Raw genomic sequence first — 19,031 nt, forward strand, 5'->3', positions numbered from 1 at the left:
GCTAAAATTTATGCTATATGTTTAAAATTTAGTGCAATTTTATTGATAGTGTCCTAATTTTATTGATAGTATCCTAAGTTAACTTTTTAAATCAACTTGTCTGATGCCAGAGTTCAGAGGGACACCTACGGTCAGTTGAAAGGCAAGAAGAGACAAGGTACAGGAAAGTTGCTCTTTAGATAATGTGGTAGACTAGGAGGAACATTAATATGGTTTGCTTATATAATCTGACTGTGTAAATCTGAATCTATGTTACATTAAGGTTGCAAATTTGAGCGTTTGTATTAGGAAGTTAAAATTTTAAGTGTCTCCAAAACAATTTTTACTCATTGCATGTGTTCTATTTTAGAAAACTCTAATGATTGTGCTTTGATTTAAATGCAATAAAATCCTCAGATAGTTAAAAATCCAAGCTTTCTCTTCAAGAAGAAGTTAATGTCACTATGAGATTTTTAACTTTTATAATTTTTATTATTTCCAACTTTAAATTTGTAGCCTTAATTGTTATTTTAAAGAGTAGGCCTTTCACTTTCTACAACTTTCTGTGAAAGTGACTTTCACTTTCTATTTTTTAATTTTTTAAACTGTTGTATTTTTTTTTCTTTTATTGGAAGCATTTTAATTTTATAAGATGAGACAAAGGACTGGGCACAATAACTTAATGTGAAAGCATAGAAAAGATTACAAGCAACTAACCAAACTCACTAAAGTTGGGCTTGTTGTTTGTAGAGAACGTTTATATGATTATAAGGGTCAATACTTTCTCATTTTTAAAGCTATTACCAGTTAGTTCAATATAAGGGCATATAGTGTTTTGATACAAATCAATCTAGTAGCAGTAAGAACCATATTTACCACAACATCCCAGATATTTTAGAATGATGCAGATGTAGAATGTATATGTAGAATTTATATGTATGTATAGGTATAAATTCAGATATTTTCTTGTTCAATTTGAGAGGTAAATTTGGTATCAGTAGAAAAAATGTTTTTGAAAAATTTAAACCCTGGAAATATATTTATGGCATGGAGTCAGATGTTTCAGGGAGAGAAGAACAAATCAAAAAGCACTGCAAGTAAGCTCGTATGGAATGCTTAAGGCTTGTGGTTAAAAAAAATATATGTATATGGCTGTCAATGTCTTAGGCTTATGATAGCAGCAGCTTAATCATAATAATTCTTTTGTCACATGGGTTATATCCATATTGGAGAGAATTAACTCAGGTGAAATTAACTTCTACACTATTTGGTTTTATAATATTTAGAGGGATCACAACTGACTGATGTCCCTTTGAAGTACCGTTCTTCATAAATCTCTTTTTTCAGAATGGGACAGCCAAATGTGACATCCCTTGGATGTGAGATTTAGAACTAGAAACTATTCTTTACACATTATTAGGGAAGAAAATGAGTTACTTGGCAGTTAGCAATATTCTATTTTGTTTTGTTTTGTTTTTAGAGACAGGGTCTCATTATGTTGACCAGGCTGGCCTTAAGCTCCTGGGCTCAATCTATGCTCCCACCTCAGCCTCCCAAGTAGCTGGGACTACAGGCATGTGCCACCACACCTGGCAATGTTTATTCTGATAAATAAATTTATGAGCTCAAAAATGTAACTCTAAAACCGTATCTCTGACCTTATATATTATCATCAGAAATTTAGGTAGCTGTTTAGTTCTCTTTTTCTTTGTAGAACATAGATATAAGGCATGGTTTCATTGAAGTTCAGTTGTATATACATGTAGCTATCTTGATGTTGCCAAATAAAGCTCTATATTTCTGCTTGGTTTATTGGGGAAGCTGCTAAATGTAGTGCATCCCAACCCATTTTACCCCGTTCTACTTTAAAAAGAGGTTGGCTTCTTGTTTGGATGCAAGGACCAGATCACTCCCCCAGGTTCCTCCACAGTAAGGGAGGTCTATTTAAAGCCACCCATGGCACTAACAGAGACTGGACTCCTATGAGTTCAGATACATAACTGGGCCTCACAGGGGTGGGACAGTATGTAGTCTAGGAATTGGAAGGATCCATTCCATCTCAAAGAGCTGAAGCATCGTGTTGCCCTCTCAGCCGCGAGAGTAAGGTGATGCTCCTGTCGGTTATAGTTCCTGAGTTCCTCTGTCTTTGATTCTTTGCCTGTTAGCCAGCTAGCTCACCCTCTCCTTTATGCCCCCGTTTTTTATTCTATTCATGCCTTCTCACAGACAGCTTTTCTTACCTACAGCTTTGAGCTCGTCCTTGCCTCCTTTCTGTTTCTTTTTCACTTTCCCTTCCCATCACCAACTTTCTGGTCTTTTTTCTGTTTCTCCTTAGAGTCCAGTGGTGGGGAGAAACTTGTCAGTCCAGTCCTTTGCCATTTTTCCTGTTGGAGAAAGACTCGTCAGCTTTTGGCTGGCTCACAGATTGGCTTTCCTTGGGTCAGGACCTGCCCTTTTCCCTGCCAGCTTCAGAAGCTTAACAGAGTGCAAGTGTGCAGTGGTGGTAAATAAATAGTAAGGAACACAGAGCAGTCCTAGAGGTGTGCCTCGATCTGCTGATGAGAAAATCCAATGCTGTCATCCAGCCCAGGTCTCAGTGGAATGGACCTCTCTGTTCAGTAGGATCCCCCTCCTGCTGCGTGGTTCATGGCATGTTTCTGTTCGATGCTTTGCCATCTGTAGGATTCTAATTCTGTATTTATTTGGTTTTTTGGGTTCTTTTATTTTTTGAGACAGAGTCTCGCTCTGTCACCCAGGCTGGAGTGCAGTGGCGTGACCCCAACTCTCTGCAGCCTCTGCCTGCCAGGCCGAGGGAGATCCTCCCACCTCAGCCTCCCACGCAGCTGGGGCTATAGGCATGCACCACCATGCCAGCTAATTTTTGTATTTTTGGTAGAGACAGGGTTTCATCGTGTTGCCCAGGCTGGTCTTGAACACCTGAGCTCAAGCAATCTATTTGCCTTGGCCTCCCAAAGTGCTGGGATTACAGGTGTCAGCCACCACGGCCGGCCTTCTCATTTGTTTTTTTATAAGGAAGCTATCTCTTCTTCCCTACCCAACTAAGGGTATTCTTTTCCCTTTCGCCACTTTGCTCACGTCCTATATTCCTTCAACTTCATTAATGAATCCATTTAGAAGCAGTGAAGAAGGCGAGTCAGAAAGCTAAAAAGAAATACCTACAGGAATACTCAGAGCGATCTGAGTATTTTCTTTAGTTTGTTAGCTCTTTGGAGCTTTGAAACTGGAAAGACCCAGGGAGTGGTGTGAAGAAAGAGACTGAGCAGTAAGAAACAGGAACAGTGAGCTAAGGGAGATGGAGTAGTGGGGACAAATTCTGGCACATTCTCTCCACACTCTGGGTAGACAGAGGAGGGAGGATGGAGCACCCACAGTCGGGGTATGTTGGTGACAGCGTTTTCCCACCAAGCAGTGTAACAAGTGGCTGATTTGGGGGAAAGATGAGCTTAACAAATGAGAGAATGTGTTTATTATTTGATGTAGGTGGGTTATTTGCTTCATTTTTCAAATCAGTATATATAATCAAGAATATTCAGCATGTTTGAATAGACAGAGCTGGAACTCTTTCATTAACATCTCTGGCACCTTTAGTTTTAGCCCTGAACATTTTATCTTAAAATTAAACATTACCAAATGCCTTAGTTTATTTCATTTATTAAATTTATATTCTTATTTGTTATTTATATCAGCTTCCAATCAGAAGACTATACAACCTCCTAGGGTAAGTTAAAGTTTATTAAATGAATTGTGAATGATCATTTGAGGGATTAGACTGAGGAAATTGGTAATTGAGATATTTTGCTATCTGTTTAGTGTCACATCAAATTAAGAGAAGTTTGAAGTCATTGCATGACCTTTGCATGAATGGGCCCAGTTCTATTTTAAAACCTGTGTTTGGTCATTTTAGTATCAATGGGATGGAATACATGATTTCTTAAGATTGTACTGACTTCTCACACCCAGAACTGCAAAGTAGGAATAATGGCTATATTATCTCTGCAATCAGAAGGAAGCTGATTCCAATATATCGCCTCACCTCTTGGATTCATTGGATATGCATACACAGAATGACAATTTCAGGCTTAAAAATGAGGAGAAATTCATACTAAATTGACATCATTAAAAATGATAATTATAAAAACAAATGTAAATATTGCTGAAAACATCTATTCGGAGTTATGATTCGATCCCCTCCCATACAAATGTTTTACACATTTTTTCCCTTAAAACTGTGCTTAAGGTTTCATTGTACCTTAGATACCTTATTAAGCCATCTGAGAAAATTCCAAGAAAGGAGTAATTTTAGGAGGGCATAAATGAAGAGAAAAGCATGTTTATAAACATAGACTTATCACGGTGACAGGCCCAACGGCTATTTTGTGGAGATAAGCTCTGGAAAGGATTATATTGTACTTAGCTTCCTTTTACGGAGTGATGATAGATTTATCTGGAATGCCAAAGAGAGTCTTCTGTCTGTGGCCGGAGGTAGAGGTCACATATGCTTCTAAGTCTGACAAGCCTCAGTGTGCTTAAAGGGCAGGTGGGGCGGGTATGTGTGTCGACCACAGGAGTATATTCTAGAAAGATTTGTGCCATAGCTACGTTGGTCACAAGAGGCCAGCAACTTAACCGGACCTGTAAATCCTAACACATTTTCTTTCCTGGTTACTGAGCGCAATTTGCGATACTTAAAGATGATTGTGTTTTGCTTCCACCTCTTCACTGTATTATTTATTCTGTTGTTGCTATTTATGCTTGCACTTTAATATTTTTAGAAGTTAGAATTTCTTGAGCTGAGAGTGGTGAAGTGGGAAATTCTGTTGAGAAAAATAATATTAAGAGAATAATGCAATTATTACTAAACTATTAACCAGACTTGGCAAGCTTTGCTTTAACATTTATAGCCTTATTTGATGGTTTTTTTTTTTTTTGGACTGTAGGATTTACTGCTTACTACATAGTTTAAATATTAGCATATATAAGTTTTACTATAAAAGGACATGACAAATTATATTTTTATGTAAATATATTTTAAATATTTTTCAGAAAGCTGTAGAGGAACCCCTTAATGGTATGTGGTTATTTCACTCTTAATCCCTTACCAGATCATAATTTGAACTGGCCCGCAAAACTGTAGAATGTCCCGTCTATGCCTTAGGAAGAATATAGAGTTTTTTTCCTCTTTTCCTCTTGCCTTGGCATCTCTACTCTTGATTATTCATCAAGAATTATTGGCTGGGCACTGTGGCTCACACCTGTAATCCCAGCACCTTGGGAGGCCGAGGCAAGCAGATCATGAGGTCAAGAGATTGAGACCATCCTGGCCAACATGTTGAAACCCTGTCTCTACTGAAAATACAAAAATTAGCTGGGCGTGGTGGTGCGTGCCTGTATTCCCAGCTACTCGGGAGGTCGAGGCAGGAGAATTACTTGAACCCAGAATGTGGAGGTTGCAGTGAGTCGAGATCGTGCCACTGCACTCCAGCCTGGCGACAGAGCAAGACTCCATCTCAAAAAAAAGAAAAAAGAATTATGAATATTTTATAATTCTCACCTGTAGGAAAAATGCACATTCTGTGTCTAAGTAGTTGCTTACCTTAGCCAAGTGCTATATGGGCAAGGAGATCGTTGCCTTTTGGTACTGGCTCAGATGAAGTGTGACACCCCCTAGTAGAGAAGGATCCCAATTACTTCCAATTTCTGATTTACACGTTTTAGAAAGATACACGCTGTTGCCACAGAGTGAGACCAAAACATCTCATTTCCTTTCTTTGTAAACCTAGATCTGATTTCCCAGCTAAGTCTGTTTCCTTTGTGAATGCTGTGGGTATGATCCACAAAAAGGCTACATAATAAAATGATAGCTTTACAATTAATTTGGCTGTAGAGTTGTAGACTAGTTAGCATATCATGGCATATTTGTTGATTTAGAAATGATTTCCAATTGTGGAACCTTACTAACTGCCTGCTTGGCTTGTTACTAATCCTTAGCATTCAAAGAATCAAAAGGAATGATGAATGATGGTAAGTATAAACTGCACTTAATAATTATAGATCAGTTAAAACACGGACATTGAAAAACAAAAAAGCTTCTTGAAAATGTGGCTCTTTTTTAGTAAAAGGGACACTGTCAGATAATAAAGGTTCACATTTCTTGATGTATATAACTTAAATCTACTTCGCTAAAAATTGCAAAACTACTACTATAAAAGCTGTAGGGTGTCACGAATCAGACTCCAGTCATATGGCTCTCAGCAAAGAGAAATTACCACTTTTTGTAAAACGTTTTTCAGATTCAGTGTCTGGTGACTGTAAACTGCCTTTTATAAGGCACATAAATAATCTGCCACAGATCTTTATCATTTTGACAAAGTTTCTTTTTTGCTTGTGTTGGTGATTTTGTTGCTTTTAACCCATGGGGACTTAACATCTCTGCTTTTCCAATCAGGAGCTTGGTTCTAACCTTTTGGGAGATGATTAAAGAGCGAGAGAGAGAGAAAGAGAGATGTTTTGTCCTGAGCTTTTGCTGCTGATGCTGCTGCTTTTTTTTTTTTTTTTTTTTAAGGACTCTGGGCTAATAACTTCTAATCTTTATAGAATATTTCAAAGATATATATTTGTTCTTAAAGATACATAGGTTTGAGATATTGAGTGCTACAAGCGTTCATTTTGGTTTTACCTTAACATATTATGATTCCTCAGTTTTGTTGGCATTTAGTATCAAAAACATCTTCTTACCTTTGATATTTATAATCACTCCTCGGTCATGTAAATAGTTTGCTTTATATTTTACTGTTTTAAAGTCTGTGACGTTACCTGCCCACTTCTGTAGCAAAGTGCAGCATTTAACTCAGGAAGCTATATTCCCCCAAGTACCATTAATATTTGCATAAGATTAAAAACACTTCATGCATTGGTGAACAAAGTTTAAAACCATGTATATTCAAAATGGAGTCACAGAATGATCCTACTTTTGTACGTTTGTGTCACAGCCTTTAAAAGCATGTTTTGTTATGTAAGCCATTACCCTCCTAAAAAAGACTTCAAGGAATAAATTCACAGGAATAAACTAAAAGATATTAAAAAAACAAAAAACAACTGGTACCAGGAATTGTGGCATGGTTTGTTCCAGTAACTGTGGCGTGGCATGGTTTGTTCCAGTAACTGTGGCATGGTTTGTTAATGTTTACAGTCTGATGTCCTTTTTTTTTTTTTTTTTTTTTCTATGTCCTTTCCTTTTCCTTGGTGGTGTCATTGTTCTGTAGTTGTATGAAGAAACTAAACTTTTCTCCATTTTCAGGAAAGCAATCTAAGAATCTTGAGTGCCTCTTCCTTTGTTAATTTCTCTTAAGATGTGACTTTTTTAAACTACTGCATCAGGAAATATTGTAAATCAGTTTTGCCTTGAATATTTGTGATGAAATCTACGATGATCTTCAAGATTCCCTTAATTTTGCTAATATTCACCTGATCAGCATTTGTTTTTAAAATGTCTGTCTGGCGGGTGCTTCCCACTGACAGCTGCTCAGTGCTCACAGTGTGTCTGCCTTGTCAATGAATGAGGTTCAAGGTGCTTCCCAGGGATCAGAGTCAGTACCGTTTTTCTCTTTCATCTACAGCTGATCAGATGTTTATTTTACTTACATTAACTGAATGGTGGAGATCCAAAGTGAATATTATAGAATATTATTCTAGGATCAATGTCTTTTGCTTTGAAAAATCAACATCTCTTGGCTTTTCCTCAGCCAACCGAGCAAACAGAGATAATCAGACTGTGTTGACTTTTCACTTTGATTTGGCATTGGCCTTTTTCTTACTGAAATTAAAAAGGCTAATGATCCGCCTGGTTTCTGTCTCTGACCTTTGCAGATGTATTTTCTTAATTTTTAGATACTATATATCTGAAACTATTTTTTAATGCATCAACTTTTTAATGGCTAGAAAATAGACACGAATAGTGATTATATGTTCATTTTTCAATTTTCCAGAATAACTGAAGTGAAGTGATGGACTCCGATTTGGAGAGTAGTAAGACGTGAAAGGAATACACTTGTGTTTAAGCACCATGGCCTTGATGATTCACTGTTGGGGAGAAGAAACAAGAAAAGTAACTGGTTGTCACCTATGAGACCCTTACGTGATTGTTAGTTAAGTTTTTATTCAAAGCAGCTGTAATTTAGTTAATAAAATAATTATGATCTTTGTTGTTTGCCCAATTGAGATCCAGTTTTTTGTTGTTATTTTTCATCAATTAGGGGCAAAAGTAAAATGGACAATTTCCAAGAATGATGCCTTTCAGATCCTAGGGCCTCTGGTCTCTAGGTAACCAGTTTAAATTGGTTCAGGGTGATAACTACTTAGCACTGCCCTGGTGATTACCCAGAGATAGCTATGAAAACCAGTGGCTTCCATCAAACCTTTGCCAACTCAGGTTCACAGCAGCTTTGGGCAGTTATGGCAGTATGGCAGTAGCCGAGATGTGTCCGCCACTTCTGGGTCAAGGGAATAATAAATTAAGTACAGGCAGGAATTTGGTTGGGAGCATCTTGTATGCCATCTCTATATGATGTGATATTGATGGAGATAGTGGTCCTCATTCTTGGGGGTTGCCATTCCCACATTTCCCCTTCAACAAACAGTGTAACAGGTCCTTCCCAGATTTAGGGTACTTTTATTGATGGATATGTTTTCCTTTTATTCACATAACCCCTTGAAACTCTGTCTTGTCCTCCTGTTACTTGCTTCTGCTGTACAAGATGTAGCACCTTTTCTCCTCTTTGAACATGGTCTAGTGACACGGTAGCACCAGTTGCAGGAAGGAGCCAGACGTGTTCTCAGAGCACTTTGTTCACACTTTTCAGCAAAAATAGCTATGGTTGTAACATATGTATTCCCTTCCTCTGATTTGAAGGCAAAAATCTACAGTGTTTCTTCACTTCTTTTCTGATCTGGGGCATGAAAAAGCAAGATTGAAATTTGAACTATGAGTCTCCTGCATGGCAACAAAATGTGTGTCACCATCAGGCCAATGGGCCAGCCCTTGAATGGGGGTTTATTACTGTTGTATCTATGTTGCATGATAAACATTCATCACCTTCCTCCTGTAGTCCTGCCTCGTACTCCCCTTCCCCTATGATTGAAAAGTAAACAAAACCCACATTTCCTATCCTGGTTAGAAGAAAATTAACGTTCTGACAGTTGTGATCGCCTGGAGTACTTTTAGACTTTTAGCACTCGTTTTTTTACCTGTTTGTGGGTGTGTGTTTGTATGTGCATATGTATGAGAAGGGCACATGCATCTTCTGTATGGACAAAGGTGGGGTACCTACAGGAGAGCAAAGGTTAATTTTGTGCTTTTAGTAAAAACATTTAAATACAAAGTTCTTTATTGGGTGGAATTATATTTGATGCAAATATTTGATCACTTAAAACTTTTAAAACTTCTAGGTAATTCGCCACGCTTTTTGACTGCTCACCAATACCCTGTAAAAATACGTAATTCTTCCTGTTTGTGTAATGAGATATTCATATTTGTAGTTGCATTAATAATAGTTATTTCTTAGTCCATCAGATGTTCCCGTGTGCCTCTTTTATGCCAAATTAATGGTCATATTTCATGTTGGGACCAAGTAGTTTGCCGATGGCAAACCTAAATTTATGACCTGCTGAAGCCTCTCGGAAAACTGAACATACTAGCAAGACAGCGCTTCTTGAAAAAAAGAAATGTATACACAAATATATACGTATATCTATATATACGTATATCTATACACACATGTATATTATTCCCTGATTGTGTAGCTGTCCAAAATAATAACATATATAGAGGGAGCTGTATTCCTTTATACAAATCCGATGGCTCCTGCAGCACTTTTTCCTTCTGAAAATATTTACACTTTGCTAACATAGTTTGTTACTTTAAAAATCAGTTTTGATGAAACGAGGGAAAAGCAGATGGACTTGAAAAACATCCAAACCCCTATTAGGAAACGTATGAAAATCTTTATAGTAAAATCTTTTATAAACTAAAGTTGTACCTTTTATTATGTAGTAAACTCTCATTTATTTGGGGTTCACTCTTGGATCTCATCCATCCATTGTGTTCTCTTTAATGCTGCCTGCCTTTTGAGGCATTCACTGCCCTAGACAATGCCACCAGAGGTAGTGGGGGAAATGCCAGATGAAACCAACTCTTGCTCTAACTAGTTGTCAGCTTCTCTGGATAAGGGACCACAGCAGCAGGAGTCCTCCTGCTTGGGCATCATTGGGCCAGTTCTTTCTCTTTAAATCAGATTTGTAATGGCTCCCAAATTCCATCGCATTACATTTAAATTGCAGACAATGTTTTGCACATTATGTATCTGTTTTGTCCCATAATATGCTTTTTACTCCCTGATCCCAGTTTCTGCTGTCGACTCTTCCATTCAGTTTTATTTATTGTCTGTTCTCACAGTGACACCATTTGTCCTTTTCTGCAACAACCTTTCCAGCTGCTTTTGCCAAATTCTATTTGTCTTCTCCTTCAAAACATTCTTCTCCAGCCTTGCAGCCACTTCCCCCAGCTCTCCTTTGCAGTCTCTCTCCATCTGTGTAGCTGCTCTTTTATCTCTTAACTTACCATTCCTACAGTACTTTATGCATCTTTGCTTAGTTCTATTAGTTTTTTGGTCTTGCTCCTCTCCCTTGATTTTAAAATTCCTTCTATAGCTAGAGCTTTTCTTTCTTCCATTCTCTCTTCCTGCAGTGTTTTGCATACATCAGAAGCTAGGTACATAAGTTAAATGATTGAGAGTTGGCTGTATTTAGATTTATCACTTTTTAATAGGATGAGCTTGAGAGTTTTCTTGTCTTTTTTTTTTTTTTTTTTTTTGACGAATTTCACATGCTCTAAAAACCTTCAGAGGTGATTATTTTTCTCCTGGAAACTCCAGGTCCATTCTGTTTAAATCCCTAAGAACGTCAGAATTAAAATAACGGTCTTTCCCATAATTGGAAATATTTCTTTTTTCCGGATGCTGTAGTCAATTTAGTAAGTGACCACCAAATTGTTATTTGCACTAACAAAGCTCAAAACACGATAAGTTTACTCCTCCATCTCAATAATAAAAATTAAGCTGTAATCAACCTTCTAGGTTTCTCTTGTCTTAAAATGGTATTCAAAAAGGGGGATCTGTGGTGTGTGTGTGGAAACACATACTCCTTAATTTACCTGTTGTTGGAAGCTGGAGAAATGATTGTCGGGCAACCGTTTATCTTTTATTGTATTTTATTTGGTTGAGGGATTTTTTTATAAACAGTTTTACTTGTGTCATATTTTAAAATTACTAACTGCCATCACCTGCTGGGGGTCCTTTGTTAAGTCATTTTCAGTGACTAATAGGGATAATCCAGGTAACTTTGAAGAGATGAGCAGTGAGTGACCAGGAAGTTTTTCTGCCTTTAACTTTGACAGTTCTTAATTATGATCATCGAAAACCAGCTTTCTCATAAATTTCTCTTTTTGAAAAAAAGAAAGCATTTGTACTAAGCTCCTCTGTAAGACAACATCTTAAATCTTAAAAGTGTTGTTACCATGGCTGGTGAGAGAAGAAAACATTTTGTTTTTATTAAATGGAGCATTATTTACAAAAAGCCATTGTTGACAATTAGATCCCACATCGTATAAATATCTATTAACCATTCTAAATAAAGAGAACTCCAGTGTTGCTATGTGCAAGATCCTCTCTAGAGAGCTTTTTTGCATAGCAATTAAAGGTGTGCTATTTGTCAGTAGCCATTTTTTTGCAGTGATTTGAAGACCAAAGTTGTTTAACAGCTGTGTTACCGTTAAAGGTTTTTTTTTTTATATGTATTAAATCAATTTATCACTGTTTGAAGCTTTGAATATCTGCAATCTTTGCCAAGGTACTTTTTTATTTAAAAAAAAACATAACTTTGTAAATATTACCCTGTAATATTATATATACTTAATAAAACATTTTAAGCTATTTTGTTGGGCTATTTCTATTGCTGCTACAGCAGACCACAAGCACATTTCTGAAAATTTTAATTTATTAATGTATTTTTAAGTTGCTTATATTCCAGGTAACAATGTAAAGAATGATTTAAAATATTAATTATGGATTTTTTGAGTATAATATCCAATAAGCTTTTAATTAGAGCAGAGTTTTAATTAAAAGTTTTAAACCAGTCCAATGTGTTTCATAATTATTTTTTAATTTTCTCCATGGCACAGTGAAAACATCACATGAGAAAGCAGGAGACCTGGGTGCTAGTCCTGGCTACACTACCAGCTAGCAGAGGACCTGGGAAAGCTACTTCCCTGGATCTCAGTGTCTGTCTCTACCTGTAGAATGAGATAAGTCTCTTCAAGACTGAAATGTATGGTTCTCCATTTTAATTATCAGTTAGGACTGTTTTGATTACAAGTGAAAGAAAACTTAAATCTAAGAAAAATGGGATCTGCTGGCTAACGTAACCTGAAAATTCAGACATGCAACTGGATCCTGGGCCTCCGAAAAGTGTGATAAGGACACGATGTCTTGCCAGCTCTCAGCTTTACTGTCCTTCATGTGGCTTTACTCTCCCAGGTTTCCTGTGATGGCAAATGGCCAGCGGCAGTCCCAAACCCATTTTCTCCCAGGTTCAGGGAGAGTAGAGGGGTGAAAAAGAGCACATGTCTCTCTCTCTTAATAGTCCTGTCCACCCTGGGTTGCACCTCACCTCAGTGCTCTGACTGAGTCATGTGCCATGCCTCCTTCAGTCACTGAGGCCAAGCGTCTCTGGTGCTCTGATCGGGCCTGGCTGACTCCTGAGTCTAGACTGGAGTGGAGGTTCTGGCCTCCATTGGAGCACATGTACCTGGCTGGAGGTGCCAGGCGCAGGGAAGTTCACCTGAAGCAAACTCGGGGGGTCTTTCCAGATGATGAGATTTGATTTGAGGCACAGTATTCCTAGTCAACGCTTCATTCCTTCAGGTCTGTACTCTATGATTCTGCATTATATGTGTGATTGTAGACCATTTGAACAGAAAGTAATATTTGCAGCAAAATACCGTCTCATTCCTTACCTCATAGGCAATTTAAATTTTATGCACTTATGAGAACTTTTCACTCTCAGCAGGGGTAACTAATGGAGTTCAGAAAGCATTTAATGGCCTGCCTCCTGCACTGAAAGCTGCTCTGTGCAGCACACAACTGTACTCAACTTGATTGAACTCCCACGGAGGGGTAGGCTTCCAAACGCAACTGAATTTCATTTTGGTGCAGCACCTGTCCACCTCAAGGCCTTAGCTTTGATAGCTTTAGAAAATAATGGCTACGGTAACACTATGCAGGTAAGACATGATTTTACCGGTGGCTCAGAGATTTAAGCACAATTGGCAGTGTTTGGTGTTAGAAGTAATCTTTATTTTTTGTAAGCTTCACACTAAGTACCCATTCACCAAATCAGAGGGAAATGAAGTATTTACTCCTAAGTTAGGGATTATTGGCCTGGTTATTTTATGTATCTATGACTACATAGAACAGTGGGGCTAATGATTGGAACTCTATGTACTTAGCAAGTATTTAATCACTTGAATAGCAGGCAGCAACTTTTCAGCTCTGATGATAGCCAGTTGTGAAAGACTAGGCATATTTTCCAAATCTGGATGATGAGAAATGCTTGGTAAGAAGTCCAGTTTGGAGAGAAGTGATTTGTAAATCTAAAGACGGCAGTCTTATGTCAGTTTTGAAGCCAGACTGCAAGACTGCTACCATTCCTCACTTAATGGACAGGCTTTCTGGAAGCCTCTACTGAAAATAATCTTATCTGATCGTAGGCCTCCCCTAATAAAAAGCAAAACTATAATGTTGCTTCCTACTTTTCTCTGGGTTGCCTAAGAAATTCTTCAAGATTAACAGCCTGTAAGTGGTTTGACTTTCTAAACAAATGGATTATTTAAAAAATTTAAACGTATTGTTTATAACACAAGCCGGACACTGCCTCACTGCCTTACCCAGCACTTAGGGAGGCTGAGGCAGGTGGATTGCTTGAGGCCAGGAATTTGAGACCAGCCTGGGCAACATGGCAAAATCCTGTCTCTACAAAAAATACAAAAGATAGCTGGGGGTGCTGGTGGGCACCTGTAGTCTCAGTTACTTGAGAGGCTGAGGTGGAAGGATCGCTTGAGCCCTGGATAGAGGCTGCAGGAAGCCATGATCACACCACTGCACTCCAGCCTGGGAGACAGAGCGAGACCCTGTCTCAAAGAATAATAATAATAATTAAAATAACACAGCATGGAATATGTCTTTTGTGGAGCTCTCTAATTTTTACTCATTTTTATTAAAAGTACTGTTTGTGAAGGGTGTTGTGGTTAAGCTGCACTGTGGGCAGAGTGAACCCCTGTGTCTCTACCAATCATCATATATGTCACAGATTCTGTGAGGAAATATGTCTCTGGCATGCTAACTGGGAACAACTAGACCCTTTGCTCTCCCTACCATTGCAGCCTCCTCCCCCAGCAGTTGCAGGACTAGCGGCCCCACCATATGGGATGAGAGCCCTGTGTCGGCTGCCTTCAGCCCCTGCCTCCCAGGCAGCTCATTCTAGGAATGCTCCGTATACTCTGCAGAGTTTTCATCCACAGCTCAACCTAATGTTTTTGGAATGTGATGTTTATAAGTGTCACTTGGGCAAGTTGTATATATTTGGTAACCCGAATAAACCTTTATTGCAATACTATCAAGTATTCACTTCTCACAATTGAATTGGTTAGGTACATATCTTAGATTTTTAAATTTGATTATCATGAATTCAGTAGAGCCCACGTCTCTTCCTGTCTTTAGCTATATGCCTAGCTATCAGTGGCAGTGGGAATTGTCTGCTAACAACTATTACTACAGGGAACAGAAAAGATTACCATGGATCCTGTGCGAGAATATGTTTGAAAGCATCCACAAAAATCAGTTTTTCTCATTTCTGCTCAAGGAAAGTGGTCAGAAAATTACAGAACCTTTCTGCTTTAAGCTGATGATGATAGAAGATGGGGCATTTATTAATTGCCTAAAAGAATGATCCTTGAAGTCATATCGAAATTTTTTTTTTTTTAGTTTTTTTCAAAAACACTCTAGTAAAATTAATTTTTTTTTTTTTTTTTTTTTTTTTTTTTGAGACAAAGTCTCACTCTTGTCCCCCAGGCTGGAGTGCAATGGCAGGATCTCAGCTCACTGCAACCTCTGCCTCCCAGGTTCAAGAGATTCTCCTGCCTCAGCCTCCCGAGTAGGTGGGATCACAGGTGCCCGCCACCACCCCCGGTTAATTTTTGCGTTTTTAGTAGAGACACGGTTTCACCATGTTGGCCAGGCTGGTCTCGAACTCCTGACCTCAGGTGATCCCCCTGCCTGGGCCTTCCAAAGCGCTGGGATTACAGGCGTAAGTCACCGCACCCAGCCGAGTAAAATTAAATATTCTTGTATTATTTTTATGTCTCTGGAAAGGTATTAAATTCGTTTTCCCGGAAAAAGCTTCGCTGAAGGGCTTGGCTGGACTAGTTTCCCATAGCTCATCCTTGGGCCTTCTGGGCAGAATCGCTTTTCTTTATTGTGTGGATAGATCAGACTCAGTACAGAGACCAACAGGCTCTCCGCCTTCTCCTCAGAAGCAACTGGTATTCTCCAGAGTACTCATAAGGTGACAGGCCCCAGAACAGATGTTTCGTGTGTGCCAGAGCCTCCAGGGAGGCCACTCCGTTGCTGTAACAGTGCTAATGAGGCCAGGTTGCCAGTGGGTCCTCACCTGACCCAGTTACTTATTTATATGACTCCATCTTACTCTTCAAGGCTTGAAAGTGCCCTGTTTGGGCCAGGTGTCTTCACAGGGAGAAAAGCGGCGTTCCACGGTCACAGCCAGGTGAGTGCACTCGGCCGTCGGTATGGGCGTCCAAGGAGCGCAGGGCCGTGGAGGGTAAAACGCTGTCTGCGAAACCTCGCCTCTAACTGCCTTGCTCAAAGCAACCCGCCGCAGAGGTCGAGAGTGTCATTTACTCATAGAAAGAACAGTTCTTTCTCCCCCACCCCTGAGAAGCAAAGCCACCATAATGATTTTCACTATCTATAGGAAATTTTTTTTTTTCTTTTTTCCCAAGACGGAGTCTCGCTTTGTCACCCAGGCTGGAGTGCAGTGGCCGGATCTCTGCTCACTGCAAGCTCCGCCTCCCGGGTTCCCGCCATTCTCCTGCCTCAGCCTCCCGAGTAGCTGGGACCAGGCGTCCGCCACCTCGCCTGGCTAATTATTTGTGTTTTTAATAGAGACAGTTTCGCCGTGTTAGCCAGGATGGTCTCGATCTCCTGACCTCGTGATCTAGCCACCTCAGCCTCCCAAAGTGCTGGGATTACGGGCGTGAGCCACCGCGCCCGGCGGAAAAAATTTTTTTAATCAAAAACGAAACGAAATTCCTGATTCAACACATTCCAAGGGCTGTCCAAATCAGCCTGGCAGTGACACCAGCACTGGTGGAAACCACATTTTATGAGTCTGCCTTTACTCGTCCTCCTGGGCATTTTTTATTCTTCAAACTGGAGATAAAAATAAGAGTTGGTCTCTCAAGGTTAGGAGGAGGAGAGCAGCATATGTTCTTCAAAAGACTCAATAAGATAATAGATTTTTTAAAAAGCTGTTGCTAGTGTAACTTACTTATAGTTTCAAAGGGCTTTTTAAAAATGAAATCTTTGCAAGCAATAGTAAAGAAATCCAGAACCCCCTGAGGAGATGGTTAGAGTCCTGTCAGGGATTTAAATCTAATTATTAGCCTGAAAGTAAAAAGGAGAAAGAACTGGCCAAGTGTCAGCCGGAAAACAATAATCGCCATGGTGGTGTTCAGCAGCCCAGTTATTAGTGCCTTCGAGGATAGTTCAGCACATTTATTCTTGCCCTTGAGAGACAGCCACAGAAGCGTCGAAGTTTTCTGATAATTGCTTCTTTTTCCACGGAGTAGAAGTGCTTCCTGTGCTCCTAGGTTTCATCTCTTCTGAGCACCTGATGAAAGACATTGGCTGTTGGTGCAGGCGCTTAGAAGAGAGGCAGTGTGCACAGAGCTGAGTGCCCCAGCCTGCACTTCCCCACCTGTGTGACCTGGTGCACATAACCTGACTTCTCTGTGCCTCAATGTCTTCATTTGTAAAATGGAGATAAAATGTGAAGATTAAATTAGAGAAAGCATGTCAGGTGGGTAGCATGGTGCCTGGCTCAATGTGAGCTCTCAATACATGTAAGCTGTTTGTCTTTGTCCTCTTATTATACTTTAGCCAAGGTGAAAAATCTTACCATGACACAGTCTAACAATGAACATAACATATGCTGGAATATGTATTTTCCTATGCTAGATTATTGCCAAAGAAGCAAACAGGACACAAAATGACTGAGAATATAAAATAATATAACAAGTGCAGCTAAGTTGCAGACATGTTCACTCCAAGCACAATATTCACGTTAGGCTACCCTCTGGTTCCCTTAGTGAAAGCAGAGGACAGAAAGTGACATTTGGCATTGGGTAATCCTATTTGCCCTTTCCTGGAATGCAAAGAAGGTGGAAGGAAAGGCGCCCGCTCCTGTAGCACACGAAGAGGCTTTCGGACCCGGCGCCTCCTGCCAACTCATTCGTTTATTTATTCATGTCAGTGACAGATTCTCAAGACCTCTGAAAATATGTTAAGAGCAGGCTCTCCAATCACACCAGAAAGAATATGATTAGGAACTTAGAGCTGTCTTCAGGCTAATAACCAGCAGAAACTAAATCCAAGTATTTGGGAGTGAAGATGGATGTTGAAAATATTGAGGCCTAGTAAATATTATTTAGCAAATGGAAGTATTTCAGTTGGGGGTTTTGATAAGGCTTAGGTTTATACTGTAATCAGCCTGCTCTCTTCTCTAAAATGATTAGAGTCCTTGTTCCATCAGTCCTCCTGAGTGGCTGTGGAACGCAGAAAAGGCAGTTGGTGACATGCTGTGATTTGGAAGTGGCTTCTATTTACCTCTTCTCCACCTACTCATATGGCCACGGATGGTGCCCAGTTCAAGCAGGAATAAAACACCATGCAGGGCTAACTGGCCTAAGTCCTTCGAGTGGAGCACAGAAACTTGCTTTAAGAAAGCCTGATTAAAGGCTCCGAGTCCATTTGAAGGCATGGTTTTCTATTAAGCCTTTAATGCTACAGAAGTATATATTTTCCATATAGAGGGAACTAAACTGTCCTAATATGAAGGCATTTTAGCTCCTGACTCCCAACTTGGCCAGAGATGTGTGGTGAATCAATATGTCACATTCCATTAAAAGATGCTTCCCTGTTTGTGTTTGTTTGGTGTTTAGAAATGCAATAACTATACTAGAGTTCTTTGTTAGGCTGTCGTCTGCTTCTCAGGGAACAGAAAGTGATGCAAAGAGCCAATCTCAACACCGTAATTATATCAGAAAGCGTATGCTTGTGTCCTTCATTAGGAACATTGCCATTCTATGCTACCAAATGAAGAGGATCTTATTGACACCTCCCTCTTGCTTCTGCCTCCGAACCAATCCCTGCTTCCTTCCACCCAAAAATAAAAGGACACTCAGTTATGGCATTATCAATGAATTTTTAGTGGGTAGGATGTTCTGAGCAGTGAAAACTATAAATAAATTGGTTCTACACTGGAATTAGCTGTGGAACCGGAAAGATAAACACAGGACAACTAATTGCAGCCGCACGATTAACAAGAATGTTGTTCTAAGGAGAGGAAAAAGTCAACAGCATTAATGAAAATTAAGCAGTATCTCAGTGGTACTAGTAAATAAATATATGTCTATGTTTAATTAAAAGCAAGACCCAATTATGTCTCACTTCTTACCGAGCTACTTAAATCGAGACAGTCTAATGTCAAATGAGAAAAATCAACTCAGGACACTGTCGTCTGCATTTAATCAAGACTTCCGTGTCTCACACAAGCTTTTAAGATGGGTAGCGGTAGGAGTATAAGCAGGAGTCTCATGCAAACTTCCCATTGCCCTGCAGTGGACA

The 19,031-nt window shown here is 39.4% G+C and overlaps 1 protein-coding gene across 6 annotated transcripts in view; it reads left to right on the forward strand.

The window, feature by feature from the left end:
• CD47 (CD47 molecule) overlaps positions 1-8,198 on the forward strand; it is a 44,737-nt gene extending 36,539 nt beyond the window's left edge. Inside the window, exons 8-11 of one of the 6 annotated variants that reach the window (XR_007723645.1) lie at positions 111-157; positions 3,687-3,718; positions 5,044-5,068; positions 7,986-8,198. Coding sequence is in view for 4 of the 6 variants with exons in the window: in XM_050782003.1 (XP_050637960.1) it covers positions 3,687-3,718; positions 5,044-5,068; positions 5,989-6,021; positions 7,986-7,990 (95 nt within the window). In the remaining 2 variants the exon portion in view is untranslated. Of the gene's footprint in view, positions 1-110; positions 158-3,686; positions 3,719-5,043; positions 5,069-5,988; positions 6,022-7,985 lie in introns of all 6 variants that reach the window. The other 5 variants (XM_050782003.1, XR_007723646.1, XM_050782004.1 and 2 more) reach the window with 5 other exon arrangements.
• Positions 8,199-19,031: the final 10,833 nt, after the last annotated feature.

The sequence above is a fragment of the Macaca thibetana genome, chromosome 2 (genome assembly GCF_024542745.1).
Source record: "Macaca thibetana thibetana isolate TM-01 chromosome 2, ASM2454274v1, whole genome shotgun sequence".
In the NCBI taxonomy this organism is placed as follows: domain Eukaryota; kingdom Metazoa; phylum Chordata; class Mammalia; order Primates; family Cercopithecidae; genus Macaca; species Macaca thibetana.